The following is a 20,189-nucleotide window of genomic DNA, read 5'->3' on the forward strand; positions in this document are numbered from 1 at the left end:
ATAAGTATTTTGGAGCTCTCCCATTGCTACCAAGAAAGGCTGCAGAAGAAGGATTGACTATATAACGTACATTGACAGGACTGATACGTAAGGAAAAATATGATATTGATGAGGAAGGCAGCCTCAAGCAACTCAACTGAAATGACACTGAACAGGAATATCAAACCACCATGTAGAAAACGTGAAGGAAAAAAAAAAGTGGCACTCCCTTGTATTTTCTGATCTCAACTACAACTCACACTCAAATGTTGTGATTTTTACATGAAGTCATAATTTGAGATCACATTTATGGTGCTGTGCCAGAACCTTTGTGCTCCTGCCCGCACGGGGATAAAAGAACTGGAAGCCTGACAGCGACCGATCTGCTGAGGTTTTACCTGGCAGTCACTGCAGAACCCAAGGGACCAGGTTGCCCAAATCACTCTGAATTTGAGAAAAGCTGTTAGGTCTTTGAAATCAGTTACACAAAAGTGGCACAAGCACACTTCAAAGGCACTAGTGCAGTATGTTCATCAAGTTTCAGCAAAAAAGCACAACCAAGAAGGAATGTCAGGACCGCCAGGAGCCAGGAAGGCAGCCTTTGATGGGGCTAGGAGAACAGAGACCAGGGGAAACCAAAGCACAGCCAAAGTCAGAGGATACTTAAGGAGCCAAACTTTTCCTGGAGCAACTGAAGAAAAAAGATGCCAAAGATATCCTGAGGGAGAAACAAGCCCCTGATTAGACATATGGATGACTATTGTAAATGAAATGTAGGAGAGTAGAGAAAGTCTACTTTTTGCCCTAAAAAAGAGCGGCTCAAAGAGGCTTCAAAGAACAGGGCAAAAATAAAAATTTCAACTAATTGTTAAGATAGTATTATATAATCCTGAGAATAGAAGGTCCATGCCTGTTTTTCCACAGGAAAAACACCTCCGCAATCAAAACAATTCTAAAGCAACTATAAATTTATAGCTCTCACTAGTACTAGTACTCTAGTACCAGAGAAGTCTGTGTAAAAACCATGCAAATCAAAGAGCTGGCTTCTGTCATGCCCATATTCTCAAAAAGATAGGTTCCCTGCTACCTATCAACACTCATTCCAAAAAATAAAAATAAGGCCTGTGCTTTTTTTTTAAAGGGATGCATCTAATTCAACCTCATTCAAAAAGGCTTGTGGGTCCCCGAGTTCATCGAGTTCTCTGTTCAACTCGTATTCTTGAGGCTACAACGGATCATTATAGCTTAAAAGACATGCTACATCTCTTCCACAATTTAAAACAGAGATTGTAGAAGAAATGTTGCCTTAGTGTCCACTAACGTATGCGAAGATGAAGGAAGTAACACTGAAAATTCTCCGTAACTGAAGTTCTGGCCACATTTAGCATCAGAACAAGCCAATCAATGCTGCAAACTGCTACGGGACAGCAAACTGCTCTGCTGTCCAGACAACATAGGTGCAAATATTATAACCAAATTCTCTTATACCCATATATAAAAATATATATATTTATATTTAATTGTTACACATTTCCCACAGAATTTCTACTGGAGGGAGCACTGTTCTTTGATCAGTAGTAAGGGCTGGTCTCAATGATGATGCATTCACACTTCAGGGGAAGGTTCCAGAACAACAGAATAGTTTGCCTGTTTGCAACAATAGCCCTGCCAGACTCATCTATGTTGCTGAGGATCGCAAATGTCTCCAAATGCTCCAGAACCCCACTCTGTTGTTAACCCTGCCCTACAGCTCTGTTTTTTATCATTAGGTTGTAAAACTTTGTTCACTAAAACAAAATATTTTTGTTCAACATTACATTTGCTTTACAGCTTATACAGTCCATCTGAGAAAGCCCACAGCTACCAAATTATGCCTTTAAACTGTTCTTCTAACTCCTCGCAGCATCTATTGGTCAGAGAAAACAACGTGCAGTTTGTTTGTGTTTTGTAACTGCTGTGCTGGCTGTGACACCATCGCTCCCCAACAGTATTTCAGTAACAGGCGTCACGGAGAGGGGCGTATGGGAACTGCTCCTCTGCATTATTTTTTTTTTCCTATTTAAAGTAGCTATCCTCAAAACAATTTTCCTCTTAGCTACAGACTGAAATCTTTGCACTGGCCATAAGAATTACCATATATATATATATACACACATATATATAAAACCATAACAATGAAGGAAAAAGCGTCATTTTAAAGCAATTTTCTCTAAGAACGCGTCACAAACTGGATGCCACAGCAGCACGCTGAGCCACAGCGCACAACTCCCCGCTGCTGTTTTCTGGGGCTTTTGGATTGATCTTCAACAGCACCTGCAACCCAGCAAAGTAGGCTACGCACCTGAGAAAGCCTGCACCCGCACGTACTCTTAATTTCACAGAAATAGGGACCACAGATGTTAGTAAAATCTAACAGAGACAGCTCTTCAAACACGAGCTCTTGCTGCTTTACACAGCCTGGCACGAACCACTCCTTCCAGGAAGATGCTATCAACAACAAAGCAGATAGTGTCATATGAACCATAAAACTTAATGGACCATAAAAGTAAATGCATCATAGCCTCACAGGAGGCTGCTATCATTATTATTATTACTATGCAAGTTCATACTCTTTAAAAAGGTGATTCTAAAGCACACTGGATTTTTTATTATTTTTTTAACACTGAAAACAATTTTTTCCCCTCACAAAAACATTTCATTTTGACATATTTTGGTTGGAATACCGCAAAATGGTATTTTTGTGTGTGTGTTTTTACTCCCATATTTCCCTACTTTTACTGCTTATTATACTGCAGTTTTTCCTCACTAAAGCAAATACAGAAAGAACTTTCCAAATCAGGAAAGAGGAAGTCTGGGGATTTTTTAGCTTTTGATTTTTGAACTCAGTTGGGTTGAAAAAAGCAAGGATTTTCATTTCATTCAAATATTTTGCACCAATTTCTGCTTTAATAATAATTACAGTAAAAATGCAAACAGATGACAAATCAATTTATCTTTTTAATAAAATGTTTTACTTGAAATGGAAAATGCAATTCTCAACAAATTCGACATTTGGAATTAATATGGCATTTGTATGAATTTAGAAAAAAATCAAAATAAATGTCAGCTCTTGTACTGACATCAAGGTCTTACTAATAAAAAACAAACCAATTAACCGCAGTGGCTGGAAGTCTGTGACTTTTAAGTCCTTTTTCTTGATCACTAGTGTTTGCAAATGCTTGGAATAAGGGCTGCTGGATGCCATGTGCCATTGCAGAACTGGAGCCAGGGAAAACCACCTTGTCACTTGTGTTTTCCTGGTCTAAGCAAAACAGATTTAAAGGGATACTATTCACTTCCAGGGAATAATTTAAATAGCACTGATTTTCTTTATGAGCTATACTTCCTTCTTTTACAATTCTGCAGTAGTCCATAGTTAACAGGATGTGAGTTTTTCATTATAAAAAATTCTGAAGAGGGAAAAAAAAAATACAGATTTGTCTGGAAATGTCAATTACTTGAGAAAAGAAACAATGAGGAAGGTCAAAATCTCTCTCAGTCAGTATTGATGAAGTCTGAGGATTAGAATTACACTGTTATAATTCTACAATTTATACAGACTTTGAGATAGATGCTGAAAGGAAAAGCTTTTCTACTTAATATTTCAGGCAGGGGAAAAGTTCTAAAACAAACAATAAACACTTATGAAACAATCTGGCTTAGTCAAATATAATGGAACAGGAAATCAGATTAAACTGTTAAAAACACGGAATATTGATACTTCTTCCGTAGAAGACTCTGCCTTCCAACGGAGCTCAGAAGTCACAGCCTTGCCCAAAGCTAACACAGCCCTGCCTGCGTGCTGCAAAGTGCCACCACAGCCACCGGGCTGACACAGGGGCACCAGTGCTGCCACCGCTGGAGCCAGACCCACGGCAGGAACAGCGGCCGCTCCGTCAGCTCTTCTGCAACCGTCTAGGAATTCTTCTATTCCTCTCTTAGCTTTGCTGCAAGTTTTCGTCACAGCTTTCCAGAAAATCAAGCGATATGAAGTTACTGTATGGTGAGGACAGTTAAAATTTAGTGGTATTTAACTGCACTTCTAGCAGCGTTGCAAGCTATTAAATATGTCGTGTGACTATTAAAAAAAAAAAAGATATGTTCACAGAAAACGAGTGCCCAACTCTGACCGCAGATGTTCTGACTTTGTAAGGGTGTCATTCCTTTTTCATTAACCGAGTCAGTCTTGATCCACACTATGCTCTTTTAAAGGCCAGTGATGGGTTTGGGGGCAGGGGAATCAAGTTTGACAGCAGTCTGCAAATATATTCCACTATCTACCCGCAATAATGAAAAAGACACTATTCAACACATGGAAAACTAAAGCATCTGTGTATCTTCAATAAAATAATTCCAGAAAGTCCCAGATATTAGTATGCCAAGATTTGTTTTCTTCAAAACAAGTGATCTAAATTGAATTTTCCAAAAGGAAAGGAACACTTCTAACGAAGACATTTACAGCTGATGTACCTATTAAATGTTCTTATAGAACAGTATTTGTTATAGCAACAGAAGAAAGTGCCCCCTGAACAGTTTCATCTACCCATTTCTAGGTCAGACACTCAGAATCTTGGATTTCATCAAACACTACTTGCCTACTCCAGATAACGTACATGGACCCAAATGAGAATCATCTTAATTTGGAACGTCTCCATGGAAGAAGGAGCATCTATGCCCTGTGCCTCCGGGGCTTTTCAAGTATACACCAACATGAATGGTCGCGCAATACAACCACGAAACTCACAAGCGATGTTGGACTAAAGAGTTCAGTGTTGGACTAAATGGACGCCAAATAATGGTAAAACTGTTAGTATCGCTTGGAAAAGAATTAGGCCAACGACAAATGTTTTTGATACTTCCATTCCCATTACACAAATCTAAGTCATACTTCATTTAACTAAGAACAGATGATTCACTGATCACTCCTTTCTTGAGGCTTCAGATAGCGTGTCTGACGTATCACCATCCACAATGAAAAATATACACCAAAAAGTAAAATCATTTGGTGTTTTACCATACACCTTTGAAGGCCAGCATTCTGTTCTCTGGTAGCATGCAGCTATACAGTCACTCCTCTTGGAGACTTGCTGTTCATGCCAAAACACAACCTGTTAGCACACAGATGTGAGGGACCTACACAGAACGAATATCATAGGCAAAAATTTTGTCTCCACTATTGACTTTGCCATGCCTCTGTATGCAGCAGTAGGACACGTTCTCTTTTCTATATGCTTACAACCAATTTCTACAATCTGACAAAGTCTTTTTTATGTATTGACCCATTACAAAACAAGTTTACCCTGAAGGAAACATGATCCCACCAAAGTCAACAGCAAAAGTCGCTATGCCATTGTTGAAACAAAGTCATTTATTTCTCAGAGCACGGTCTCTGGTTCGGTCAGTCTTAACACAGGCATCTCCTTTGTCCATACTTACAGCATAACAGATGTCCTATCCCTGAACTGTACGCTAGTGTCTTCCCACTGTTATTTGTGCAAAATGTTGCAATACCTGCCTTCTGCTAAAAGAAAAACTTTTTTTTTTAAAAAAAAAAAAAAGGCAAAAATCTCACAACACAGTTCTGGAATTTGAAGTACGGATCAGTATGTTTTCATTGCCAGCTGTTATATGCACTTATTTACTGGCACCACATTTGCCCCTGACTGAATTTGATGCATTACAGCACCTTCTGCAGCCCTCAGCGCCTTTCCCCGTAAAACCCGTGAACTGACTTAGTTTTGGAGTCAACGTTGTAGTACCAACTCAGAAGCAAAACACAACAAATCTCGGAAACCATACACAAACTAAGTGTAAGATGGGCGGGATCCAAACATGGTGGTACTTCTGTGTCACCGTGATCCACCTATAACAAAACAGTTAACTAGAAAAATCACACTAACATGATAAATAACTTAAATCTAACGCTTCCTCCTGGTGAACTCTGTAACACTTCTGCTGTTTAAACACAAATATTTAGCAACATTCCAGAAGCATGGAATGACATATTTCAGGAATAAAAATAGTTGTAAAAAAATGAAGCAATTTATAAAACAAATTCATTCATAGCTCAACCCTCTTTGGAGCCCAGAGTTTCTATCAAAGAAAAAGAATATCTTGTAAATATTGTGTAAAGCAGTACTGCTTTTTGCTTCCAGACCAGTCAGGAATTGATAGCTCTAGCTGAATAATTGATGGAGCCAGTATACAACAATTAATCCCAGCAGACTGGATCAAATAAAATGAAGCAAGTTTATAATTTAAAGTACTTATTCCACAAAGAAGAATTTTGTTCACAGAACACTAAAGAAATGCTAAAGCAAGCTACAACAGATGATCTTCCAAACATACTTTCCAAATGTTACTCACAGTAATACATAGATCTACTTTGAATAAAGTAAATATCTCTCAGCTAATTAAAACAGCATCTGAGATCAGAAATGAAAAGTATGCTGTTGATGTGGTATTTCAATGTCTAAAATAAGCAAAGTGGTCATCTTGTAGGCTTTTTCTAATGTAGGCACTTGAAATAGAAACACACATTAACTATTAAAAAATACACTGAACTATATGGCACCCTATATCATTTGTTCCAAACAGCACACAAATCACAAAATTAGACTCTTTGACGGTCCTTCTTCAATTTATTAGACAGTCACTCAGCTACTTTGAAATATTTTAAGGACTCTGGAAAACTGGACTGAAAATATATTTGAACTATGGAAAGGCTTAAATACATGAACAAATCATGTTCATGGTTGAATCTCACTATGTTTAACATTATCTTGTTAAAATCCTAAAAACTCTGTGTAAATCACACAGGTTTTCCTCTAAAAAGATAAGCTCGTTCTTCATTTGCAATAGAGCCATTGTGGTTCAAAAGGGATCGCTTTTGTGAACTAACTTGGCAAAAAAATATTGGTTTAATGGAGAGGAGAAAAAAAGGGAGCCGTTTCCCATCTCCCCATACTTAAATTAGTCACAAAAGATTTCCAAAGTTATGACCGCCATTTGTGAAATACCACAAAATCCTATTGATTGTTTGACCTAGGCATACAATATGGAAACCTGGGAACAGATTTAGGTCATCAAGATTTACTGTTGCGCTTCACATAGCAGAAAGATTAATTTTGTTCATGGCCTGAACTCTATATTCGCCATTTAGTAACCTGACAACACATACGCATGCACGCACTTATTTTGTTTTTCACCAGGATGAAACGAGACCTCTCCACATTCAACAGCTAAGCAATCATCAGGGTCTGCCACAGCAAGCGAGCAGTTGGTATCCAGCCAAGGATATTAGCATTATAATATATCCAGTATCAACCCACCACGGGCATTGACTGTCCAACCATACCCAGCATTACCAAAACCCTTCCTGAGTTGGAATTTGGAACGTGAGACAGTGAATTCTGAATATACTCATGATGCTAGAGGCATCTCTAATATTTAAAGTAACTGAGCATGGCACTATTAGAGCATATGAAGTGGAACAGTGATGGGATAAGGGCAAATCTGCAGCATAAAGACAGGGCTAATATCACATGATGAGAAAAATCATAAATGAAAAGCACTAAAAAAAATAAACAAAACAAAAAAGAAATGATTTATCTAGATTAGCACAGTAAGATAGCTTTGTGATGACTGCTATTCTACAAGCAGAGATTTTTATTACCAAAATCTCTAATAAGAGACAGCTTAGACCTATGCCTTCTATCAAGGTGGAGAAAATTATTTTTCCTTATATTTAAAAGATTATCACTTCATATCTCATCTCCTCTTATTAAGTTTACAGCAATATTAAAACAAGATTTGGGTGAATAAAGAACATAATATACTCCAAAATAGAGAACATATTCTTTGGAGCATTATAAATGCTTCTGTCTGCTTGAATGGAATTTTAATGGAACAACCCACCCTCTTAGGAGAAAAATAAAAAAAGATGACAGAAAATATTATCCAAAACCTTCATTAAACAGTCTTGCTTTACAACCACCACAGATCACTCTATGGACTCTGTTGCTCAGGGACTGTATCAAAAAAATCACCTATAAGAGATTAACAAATCACCTTTATGAATTCTTGCCACCAGTCAGAACATTTTTACAACTGGAACAACTAATTGGGAGGGGAAAAAAAAATCCTCATACATATCAGCATTAAAATAATGGCCGATTTTAACCTATCTCTGTATATTTTACTACTTTTGATGAGCAAGCCAAAGAAAAACAACCAAGTTTGTGATGTGAGAAAGGTAACGGTGCACAGCTCCACCCGTCATTGAGAGATATTGTATAGGGAACTGGGGCTTCTGAACAGACGACAAAAATAGTTGCGTGACATAATGTCTAAATCTTGAGAAGCGCTGGGGAAAAACTCTGTGTTTAAAACACAGACATTATATTATGTGCTTACAGCCAAGTATCTGCTGGAATTTACTGTTTGCTCCCAAAACAAATCTTTACCTGCGTCACTGAGATGAAGCATGAAAGCAGGGTCAAACTTGAATCCTCTGATACTAATGGGAAGCTATTTCTTTATTGTCACACTTTGCCAAATGCTGAAGTGACCAAAAAAATGCCATAAATCTAAGATTTTGCTGTCGGAGACTTGGTTTACTTTGCCTTCAGCAGAGATTTTTTGGGTCCCAAATTAGAAACGACAAAAGAAAAAGACAAAACACTGTGGGGCTGCTGATGTATGGTAATTAATGATAATTAGTAGATGGGGTAAAACTTTTTAAGCAAGTTTACTTGAAAGGTTACTGCAAACTTTACTGCATGTTGTCCCTTAGGAACTATACTAAAATCCTGGATGAGACAAAGTGTTATCACAAGAAAATTAAAGGCATCACAATTACAGCCGCCCACGAGACAAGACCAAGGACTTGACAAAGAAAAGCAGAGCAAATGCCAGCAAGTAAGCATCACAAAGTGGCTGACGAGGAATTCAAAAGAAAGGTGAGTATTTTTCAAAAAGCACTGTGGACTGAAGATGCTTATCTTTTCACCAAATGGTAAAACAAAAATGGCCTTTTAAGTCTCAGACCATCCTTGGCACCTGATGAGCATTACTGAACTTCAGTGGAGACAGGGAGCAGGCGTACCCATGATTTCCTAAGCTCACATTTTAAAACGGGTGCTGAACCACAGATTAATAACAATTAATGACCTTTGATAGACTACAACATAAAAATACCTACACACCAAAGCTCAAGTACACTAAAACAGCTTAATATTTTTTTTATCTCCAAAGTAGCGATTCCTTTCTTCCACTCCTGATAAACTTGACTAAGCCTATTTCTTTCTTCCCCGTTTCCTTCCTTTCCCACGTGTAAAATCTACTTGGATTCATTTATCTGAACATAAAGTACTCTTTCCACCCTCTACTACACTTAGGTGAAAAGTTCACCACACATTAGATCAGTGTATTTGCACATGAAGGGCACAAATGTCTTAATAGTTACTGCTCGTACCACCCCACGCTAACACAAAAACGTTGCCATTTATTTCATCATCATATAAAGGCTGCTTTCAAGTTGAAAGAAGGAAATGCAAAAATAGTTGCTAATTTTGCAACGTCTTTTACTCAGTCCCTACTCAAGGTTGATTAAAGGAAACCAAGTTAACCCTGCAGTCAGGATCAGAACCGGCCAATGAAAGATTCTCTTCAATAGCTGGAGATATCGTAAAGAAAATAAAGGCATCTAAGCTATAATTTTTTTCTCAGCAGCATGAGAAATTAAATAAAATTAGATAGCTAATTTTAGTTTGGTATTGAAAAGGCTGGGAAATGGTGCCACTACTACTCAATACAAAAGCCCTAAAAAGCAGAGTTGTATACTTTTTGCCTGCACCAGGACAAGGACTCATTTTGTCTTGTCCGTCCTTCCACCAATTTTATGTAAACTTAAATAACATATGGAAAAGAGGCAGAGGCTCTGGAAGTCACTGCTAAGCACTCTGAAAACGGGGAAATATTTATTCACCATGATGAATGAAATAAAGTCCAATTTCAAGAGGACTAAACTACTTCAAGGGAGTGCCAATGTATACCTGCTACACCTTGGAACAGAAAATGTAGTAATAAACATGTCTTATTAGAGTGGAAAATGTTGAAGTACTGATGGCAGTCAGGTGTAACAATTACTACATTTGAGAAAGGGCCATGCTGCTGGAAAAAAGTTTTTCCTCTTGACCCAGCTCAGAATACTGTTCTTGGTGACGTATTAGGCATGGACAGAGCTGGTTTTCTCCATAAAATACAGCAGTATCTTCTGGCACAAAGGAGCGCAGAAAGAAAACTAAATGCAGCCAGTTTGCAAATGAAACTTATGACCCAATAACGTCTGCAGGGATCTGATACCGCTGACTCTCTGGTACAAAAGATTTTTTTACTGCCTTCCCAGCAGCATGCAGCAGAAATGAGTGAGAAGATGGAGAGCGCACAACGGAAAGAAAAACAACTTAAATCTCAAGAAGGTGAAGGAGAACACTTGTATAAATAGGAGCAACTAGGTATCGCAAATTTGCCAGGGTCACCCCTCCCACCCCCTTTTTAACAAATCTTAGTTTAAGAAGAGTTACAATACATCTTTAAGCCACACAAAAAGTGACAAAAATTACCAGATGTGATCAGGTTAATGCAGTGAAACTCCCACAGAAATTAAATAAATAAATAAATAAAAAGACTCCCGCCTTTTTTTTCCTTTACCTTAAATCTCAAAAGACTTAAAAAAAAGCCCAAACAACTATTAATCATTTCTTAATTAATAGAAGATTAAAAAATGTGCAAGCAAAATATTCAGGTTTTGATTCTTTAAAGAAAAAAAAAATATATGCATTTTGAGATTTAAAACCGTAAGAATAAGAATTGAAGCTACTTTCTAATCATGGTGTCTTTCAGCATCTGCTACAGCTTTCTGTGCTGACAGATGAACTTTAGTCATCCAGTAACTGATTTCTGAAATTTTACATTATTAACAGGGACAGAAGTACAATTACACAGAGAAGCAGGACATAATTGTTATTAAAAAATGCATTCATTTCCAGGCCTTCCAAGACAGCTAAAAGGCACAAGGGTTCCCCACCTCGGGGGCACAGACATGGAAAGAAACCATCCTGTCACCATACCTGCATTAGAATTTAAGTCTTAACGAAACAACACAGAATCCCTGGATTTGCAATACAGGTGTTTTTGAAAAATATTAACTCATTTATAGAGCAAGGCCTGCTGACTTTCAATGAGCTTCTAAATCACTCATTTTCCCTGAAAGTGGATAAATTTGTTACGTAGTAAAAAACATATGGCATTTTCAATTAAATATCAGAATTAGTTTCGCATTCTGTAACCACAGAGAATTTATTTTCCCATGAATATTTCTTAAGTAGCAATTTCCCTCCTGTGGTTTTTTTCCTCTTCTGTTATGTTTTGTTGACTGCCATTGAAGGACTGTATTTTCACCATGTACTGTCTCCTCATACTGGGGTAGAAGAATCCTGTTGTTCTACTGTCAAATATAACAACCTGAAGGAAACAATTTGCACAGATTTGTTTCAGGAATCTCACGGAGAGTGATGACAACAAGGACCGCTGGAGATCAGTTGCCATTCTACTGGACAGCGTCTTACCCTGATTTACAGTTACAAAGTAGGTGCAAACCTTCTACAAACACATTTTAAATTTTGCAGTTAAACTATAGCCAACGTAAGTTTATTACAGCTACTTTTTTAGTTGCTCATAGTTAATAACGCAAATGTTAAGTTTTTCTTATAATAGCAATTTTTCTAGAGATATTTTGTTTACTACTGATCCCTTAAATAGTAGGGATTTCCCCCAATTTTTTTTTAATCCATTCACATTTGTATGTTTCAGTACAGTTAACTGCTTCCAAATTCAATGTCTTAATTTTAGTTTGCTAAAATAAACTTTCTCTAGCAAACTGAATTTTCAAAACTTATGGCGAGTGTTTTTGATGATCTGCTTTGAGGAACAGTCAAAGGGGAAAACACCTCTTCTGTGGAATGCCAAATTAGAGTGTATGTGCACAGAGGACTATTTTCAAGAAAAAAAGATTCTTGTAATTAAAATTTCAGACTGAAGTATTTTAAGTAATCTGACTTTATCCATAAATACACCGTGTTTCTACATGAAATGTGCATAAAGCTCGCTTTTTTTTTCAAAACTGTTCTCTTCATTTTTGCTCCTAAAACCAGAGCAGACCTACAAGACTTTAGTGCAACATATTACTGAAGAAGTATCCGTTAAAAATAATACTTTATTTCTTTTCAAAACCATACGAGCCGTTTTTAAGTTCCAGCTGAACTCTATTGGGGCTTTAATTTTGTTGGTTTTCTTCTAACAATCCTGTTTGTTTCTCCAGGCATATTATTCAAAGCAGATAAGCTGAAACAAGAAAAAGCCTTTTCAATCCGCTACAGCAGCTGCGGCAGAAGTTGCCGTCTTCGTCCTTCCTCTCACTTGCACACAGGCAGACGCTCGTGCACACACAGACCCCACGGCAGCAAGGCATGCAGGAAAACTCACACTGTCACTGTGTCTCTGTCCCCATGGTACGACAGTTTACAAGGTTGATGTCGGAGCAGCACATTTCTTGCACTTCAGATTTCCTCCTCATTTCTTCAAGCTTTTGCAGAGAAAGTAACTGACAATCATCTTAATACTACTGCCCTCTACTGCTTAACAATTAGGGACAGGAAAAAAAACTCTTTTATTGTATTAATTCTTGACTGAGGAACTCAAATATAGAATTTTAGTATTTTAAAATCTAGAACTTTTTAATTAGATGCATTATATGAAAATGAAGAACTGTGGAAGATGGCTCTCTCCTCTGTTTTGGATAAAATATTATTATGGAAGTTGTTCTTATTGATAGAAACTGCAGTATCTATTCCAATGGTTTAGTAAAGGCAATTAGAATGCATATTCACAAAATATACTGAAGAATTTCTTTCCCAATCAAATGACACCTGCAAAATGCATAAAAGCGAGCAGAAGCCAAGGTTAATACTCCACACGTTGTTTGTATAACTGAAAATCATGCTTGAGTTACAGATTAAATCGGACCTTAAAAAAACGTGGTGCCCTCACTGAAAAGCAAGGTGTGAGTATCTTGGTAACGATCAGGGATGTAAACAGAGATACAACAACTAGATGTTAAGACTCAGTTTAAGGCTGTCCCGTATGTCTGTACATAATTTCCTCCAAACAAACCAACCTATTTTCATTTTAGTTTGACCTAGTCGCAAATACAATTCACTGGATATTACACACAATTACTAGAATAGGGGTTCTTTTCCCCCTGAACATTTGGAACCATTTTAACCTCTTTTCCATTCCTCTAAGATTTAACAGCTTGCCCTTTACTTCAGACTTCAGCAGAGTACAGAAATAGGACAGATGTTTCAAAGAGAGGTGATGAGGTCATATCTCCTTCTGAGCTATATTACAGCGTGTACTATGTGTATTGAAAACAGATCTGAACGAGACATCAGATTCATACTCCTCCTGAGGACATTAAAGACAAACTCTCACTGATCTGTTTCTCATACACGTCTATTTTCCGACCTTTCAGGCCCAACAGCAGCTAGCTGCTACTTCGCAGCACTCAAGTCTACCATATTTTCTCCATCACTACAGCAATTTTCCAAGAATATCTTTTCTAATCACAGATTCATATACTCTCACACAATCCTTACACATATGAGGATGCTTTTCTAAAGCTTCCATGGTGAGCTACCTCCACAGCCCTGTATCTGAACTCTCCTAGACCTCAGAGCTGTCATAAAGCTCAGAACAGCAAGGCCAAAGTTCAGAAAAAGATAATGCAATCCCTGCTCCATACAAATACCTCATTAAGCAGCAGAAAAATGTGTTATTAATGTGATTCCCTCTCCTTCTACGTATATGTAACTCAACAGTTATGGATGGGTCTCAGTGCACCACTTTGATTACAAACTTATCTGCAAGAGACTGTGTCTACAGATGTGTAAGATGCCAAGTTTCTTTTTGAAAAATGATGTAGCAGAAGCAATTCTGCATGTTCATTTCATATGCACAGGGTAAGATGATTGATACTACAAAAGCACGTTATGCTGGCTAGCTTTTTGCTGCTAAACCTATCGTACATGCTGTTTGTTCTGGATTCTCCTGCTTCTTTAACTACAGAAACTGATACTAAATGAACTACATGCTGCTCCTCTTATTAATTTTTTCATTCATTGAGCAGAACAAATTGTCAGCTCTCCAGGAATACGTATGATCATATTTTAGATTTTAAAGTGCATTAACTTTTTAATTTAAAAACTAAGGCTATTAGTGGAAGACCATTTGCCTGGTGTCATTTTAATTAATTTCTAAGCTAGAGAAACTCTGGCTGTAAGGCTGTACAAAAATGCAATGTCTAAAATGCAGAATCAAGGAATGTCAAACTACTCGGAATTTCCGGTTTTTACATATATATATATTTATATATATACACCCCACGTATATTCGTGAACACTGTGGCACTACGTCAGCTTGTCCAGGACACCCATTGAACACCTCCTGGGATAAGAACACTGAAGCTCAAAGGACAGAAAGGATGGAGTTAGGGAGAAAGGAAGGCAGGTAACCAGAGGAAAGAGAGAGGTAAATTAGAAAACTTCTGGTAATTCGTAAGTATAAAATGCAAAGTCCAAAGAAATTCCCATTAGTCCAAGGCTTCAAGTGTTAGTTAATATAAAGTCTAATTATTTTTTCAGTTTGGTATTTTTATTAAACGTGCACTGAAATATGAGACTTTCAGCTAATAGAACACATGTGTAGGTAGACAGCGGGTTTTTTGACATGATTTCATTAGTTCCATGAACAACGATGCCAGAAAAACAAAACCTAAATTCAGTGCAACTACCAGGACAGACAATTGAAGGGGGGGGTGGGGGGTGGGGGGTGTTAAAAGCAACAAGTGGAGGCATTCTCCAGAGAAGCGAGTATTTATCGCCAGTATCACAAAGCTTAAAATACATCTATCGCCTTGGAAATTTTACCCATAAAATTTCACAGTAGATTTATGCCATTTTATACTTTAGTTCATACAAAGCTAACAACTTTAGTCTTTGCAGTCCCAGGTTCTTGTAAACCTTTTACTCGCGGTTCAAGAGAAAGCCTGCATCAGGCAGCGTTACTGAACCTCACCTGAATAGAGAGAATGTCTAACATCTGTTAAGTGTACAATAATATGTGGAAAACTGCAGCATGAGATTAATTTTCAAAGGGAATATTCAGTAGCCAAGCTAAGATCCAGTACCATTAGTAAGTATATATTAGGCAGCTAAAAATATTCAGTAACACAAGCCCACATCATTCACTTTCCTTATTATCAATATTCTTCGATGTCCCCTGGCAGCATGCATTAGAGTTCAAAACATGGAAGGAAAAGCCACTCTCCTGAAAAGTAACGGACAGGTGGGAAAACTACAGAGGTCTCTTTGATCACAGGTCATGTACAGATGACTGGAAGCTACTAGATTGTTATGACTTACATTACCACTGAACCGTATCATATGACAGGTTTTTGTGTTCTTATCCCACTACAAGTGCCAAGGAAAATGTATTAGTTTCAACTTCCATTCTTAAACCACAAACACAATTTAGTTTAACTCATTTTCCTTTGCAATTTTTATTAGCTAATAGCTCAAAAAATGGTCACTTAACACAGATCAGCTGATGAGCAGAAGCCAGTTGAGCCACAGACCTCCCCTCTACCGCCCTACCTAACACACACACTGCTGCTGTTGCAAGGAATCATGTGAGTGCTACTCATCCGCTGCAGTGCAAAACAGCCCCACGTGGCTTAAACTGCTGATGAAGGTTTCCATACGTCATGCAGAATGGAGAGAAAAGTCCCCTAAATATTCGCTTGCTCCTAGTTTTTGGTCCACTGGAAAACAGTTAGGCAGCAAATCATTTTGGAGGAGCTTGAGGGTTCCTCTGAATTTGCAGAGATGCCAGCCGAAGCCTGACAACACCTAGCTGTCCATGCTCAAGAGACAAGTAACTATTCTGCACCAAAATGCAGCTAGCTGCATGCAGAAGAAAAAACTTGGCACTTCACCATTTGTTTTCACGGGAAGTTTCAAAGCAGGGCCCAGAGTACAGTTAGTTGGAAAAAAAAATTGGATGCTAAACTGATTTCCTGCATACACACGTATAGCCACAATCACTTCGGCAGAACCAAGATTATCCCAAATATGATATGCTATGCAATCACAGATTAAAATAATAGAATCATTTAGGTTGGAAAAGACCTTTGAGATCGAGTCCAACCATAAATATAATACTGCCAAGTATAGATGCCTTTACATAGATACGATGATGTTGATTTTTTAAAAAAAATCATCAATTAAATCATGCTTTTCTTCCCTATCTTGTGCGTGCTCTCACACACTTCACCAAACATGTACCACGTATCCATATATATGCACAGACACATGTATATCCACGTTTACAAACATATACTTTTAAAACATGTTTCTTCCAGTATAGCCTTATTCTCCATATACTAATGCAACTGCTCAGATGATCAGCAAGACTCCACTTACAGGTATTTAGTTCCGAAGCATTTTACTACTCTAGAGTTCAGTTTTTTACTTCATGACTATTTCAGCATGAGACATGGCTGAATTCTATTGTTGTATGAAAGGACTCACCTCTCCCTGCCTAAAATAAGGGTTTCAGGAATGTACAGCCATCCAAGCGTTTCCCTTAGAAACAGCATGAACTCACAACATTTTAAACTGCATTCTTTGGTTCTATTTAGGAAAGAGAGAAGTGATTTGTGGGATGTTAAAAATAGGTATTTCAAGGGGAAAAATAATGGTATTAGATTGTAATTTAAAAAAAAAAGTAACAATCTAATGCCACTCTGAGAGACATAACGCCACTCAGTATTAGTAAGGTAACATGATTTGGACAGCAGTATTTCACAAAGAAGGAAAGAAGAACAATAAGTACTAAAACAAAGGTTCTGATAGATCTCCAAAACCAATTACTTTTCCTAGTCTCACTTCTATGAAAGTACTTCTGATTAAAGACTCAGTAAAGAACACTTAAAAGGTTTTTATTATTATTTTTAAAATATTTTTTAATTTTAAAAAATATATATGAAAATATATAAAAAATAAAAAATTAAAATATTTGAAAATATATAAAATATCTAAAAGGTAAAAAAAATTAATTAAGTTAGACTGCTTCCCCACATAAATACGGTAGGTGGTCAAAAGTTCAGAGTACTGGTAGCTTCTCAAGGCCTCTGAGTTCAAGAACCTTCATGATGTGAGCCTTTTCACTTCAGGGCAGTATTAAAGTTCTAGCCATATGTCTCACAACTTGTTAATATTCAACAGGAATGAAAAAATTTTGTGTAACATTTATTCAAGTGGCCTAGCTAGAAAGCTTCTTACAGGAATATTTTTGTGCTGTGGATATTTTAATATAGCTCAACATTTAGTAAAGTATGTCTGAGATCAAATGTTAGCCATTTTGCTGACACCTGACATGGAAATTCTGCTTATTTAATCACTTATTGACTCACCACTCAAAGTAAAAGCTTCTCTTTCTTACCTCATGTATGCATAAGCACCTAATAAAGCCATCTTCTCAAAAAGAAGAAAAGCAGATGTGAAAGATCTGTTTCTCCCAAGACAGCCATAAAATGAAAAATAGCTGCTTAAACCTCAGCAATAAATGTTCTTAGGTTTGCATGGACTGCAGTCCACATCTGGCCATGGTGACAGTTGATAACAGAGAAAAGAACATACTGTACACAACGTAATCAATCCAGTTAGTAAATGTAAGAGTGAAGAAGCCAAAGGCAAGGAAGTATAAAACACAGCGATAAAGTATCTTGCAGGAGTAATGAAATAAGCTTGGTGAAATACTTTGAGTCCACAGACAAAATACTTAGCTTATGTTTTATCATTTTGCAGGTTGTTTATTTAAACAGAAAGACTAGAACAGGTTTTGCTCTATAAAACAGCCACTAATAATGTGAGATCATTCCAACTGCAACATTAATTTTCAAGACCAAGGTAAAATGCTGTTTAAAACTCAGTTCTGTTCCTACCTGCCCATCCTGACCCACATGAACTTGATGTATTTGCAGGTTTCCCTGTAAAATAAGAGCATTGACAATAAACACAACTTTGGAATTTAAAAAGTTGATCTGTCCTGGAAAAAGCCTGTTTCTCATCTCATTATTAAACAACTCCAATATTAAGGAAATCAATTTAAGAAATTCTGCTGAGGGTTATTTTGGCAACCCGGCTACAAGTCGATGGTCAGCACTTTAACCACAAAGGATAAGCAGACTAAAAAGCAAGGAGGTTTTCCAGCACCAGCACGTTTTGCTTTTTGAAATTTACCATATAATGTACAGTATTTTTGTGCAAAGTTTGCTGGGATGGCTTTGCAGGTAAGATTTTTGGTTTTCCTGATTTATATGTAACTGCAAATTTAAGTCAAAGCCTTACTAAACTAGAAGTGTAACATTTCTACTTGTATGGAATGCTATTTACTATTTGTTGTTCTAAAGTTACTGCCTGTACTAACAGGGGTTTTATCAACATTCATTACCAAAGACCAACACAGTTCTATTACAGGACTGAAATCTATGACAAAAAATTCTCAATAATGTAAAGAATTTTAAAGGAAACTGTAGCTACGAAGTCTAAAATGGAAAGCAGTATCTCTACAAAAGTTTTTATTCATATGCTCAGAAATGTCTTTTCAAAAGTACACTTAGATTAAGAAACAGCTTCCCAAACACAGAGACTTGCAGTGAAATAGCACATTTCTTTGAGGCATTCTTTGATTTGCATGTTTTCTGCATTTTCTCTTACTGGCAGCACTTCCTCTTATTTGAAGCTGTGTACACTGTAATAAATTTAAAACCAGATGTTTTCATCTGTCACAGGCAAATGTAGTCCTTAAAAGTCTTACATACGGGAACCTGAGCTGAAGCCAACAGACACTGGGGTGTGCGTGAGCCTCCGGATCAATTACAGCCAGTATCTGCTGAATCACAGTTTTTCCAGTGGCTCTTTACCCAAGAACTGCCTCAGCTTTACTGTAGCACACTATGCATTCCTTCAGACTCGGAACATTTTGATCCTTCCTTTTTTCTCTCTAGGTCTGACAAGCTCTTCAAAGGACACTGCCTTTAACTAAAATATTTATATAATATTTACAATAATATTTATTCTACAGTAGCTCCCAGTGTTAACAGTATTCCTTTGCACCAAAAGTGGTTTTATGAGATGTGGTTTAAGGTACTTTGAAAATGGATTAAACTAACCCACAAGCAGATATGCTTAACGTTGAGTAAAAAACTCTACAGGGAAATCATACAGATTAAAGTTGTAGTCTGTATTTATGTAGGCTGTAGTTGTAGGCTGCATTTATGTTTAGCCTTATTTTGCTGTTGCTTCTTCATGCAAACATGCTAAGTGTACAAGAAATCTAACAGCAGTCAGGAGCCTCTGTATACTCTTAAATAACCTACAACAGCACTCTCACTCAGGCACGTTCATCTGGCTTTAATCGCTGTTTTGCCCGAGTGGGGGAAGAAAAAGATCAAAAATTGGAGTGTTCAGTATTGCATTTATCCATTTTGATTCTACTGTGCTACTTTTATGGAAAAAATGATGATGTGCAAATACAGCAGTGCCAGATTACTTGATCAGTACCAAAGGTAAGTAAGTTCACTTCATTCTGCAATATATCTTCACTAAATGGCGTCTGAAGGTTTCTCCAACTCCTGGTCACCAGGTTCCCACAGTTAAAGACACTGAGTGTTAACCTAACTAAAATAATATCACTTCTCAATGGCAGTGCAAGTCCTGGCCAACCAACATCTGTTCCACAGGCAACCAAATTTTTTGACTCACCTCACTGTCCTGTGTGATTTGGACTTGCTCGCCTTGAGGAACCTGGGCTATGTGGAGATGGCCCTGTGGGATCCGCAACAAAAGAAAACACCAAGGAGCATCAGAAGAAAATCACAACTAGAGGAAGAAGCTATTACCTTGGATTCAATACAGCTTAGTGTATGGAAGCAAAATGCTTATTCCATTTAAAACATTAAAGATGGCTTTAAAAAAAACAAAGTGCAT

General features: G+C 37.3%; 1 protein-coding gene across 7 annotated transcripts in view; it reads right to left on the minus strand.

Moving 5' to 3' along the window:
• LOC119157770 (BTG3 associated nuclear protein) overlaps window positions 1-20,189 on the minus strand; it is a 152,541-nt gene that overhangs the window by 51,301 nt on the left and 81,051 nt on the right. For 6 of the 7 annotated variants that reach the window (XM_037409008.1, XM_037409009.1, XM_037409015.1 and 3 more), the window contains 2 exons: window positions 19,965-20,036; window positions 18,143-18,187 (listed from right to left, as the gene is read on the minus strand). In XM_037409008.1, coding sequence (XP_037264905.1) covers window positions 18,143-18,187; window positions 19,965-20,036 — 117 coding nt within the window. The remainder of the gene's footprint in view (window positions 1-18,142; window positions 18,188-19,964; window positions 20,037-20,189) is intronic. The other variant, XM_037409011.1, reaches the window with a different exon arrangement.

The sequence above is a fragment of the Falco rusticolus genome, chromosome 15 (genome assembly GCF_015220075.1).
Source record: "Falco rusticolus isolate bFalRus1 chromosome 15, bFalRus1.pri, whole genome shotgun sequence".
Taxonomy (NCBI): Eukaryota; Metazoa; Chordata; class Aves; order Falconiformes; family Falconidae; genus Falco; species Falco rusticolus.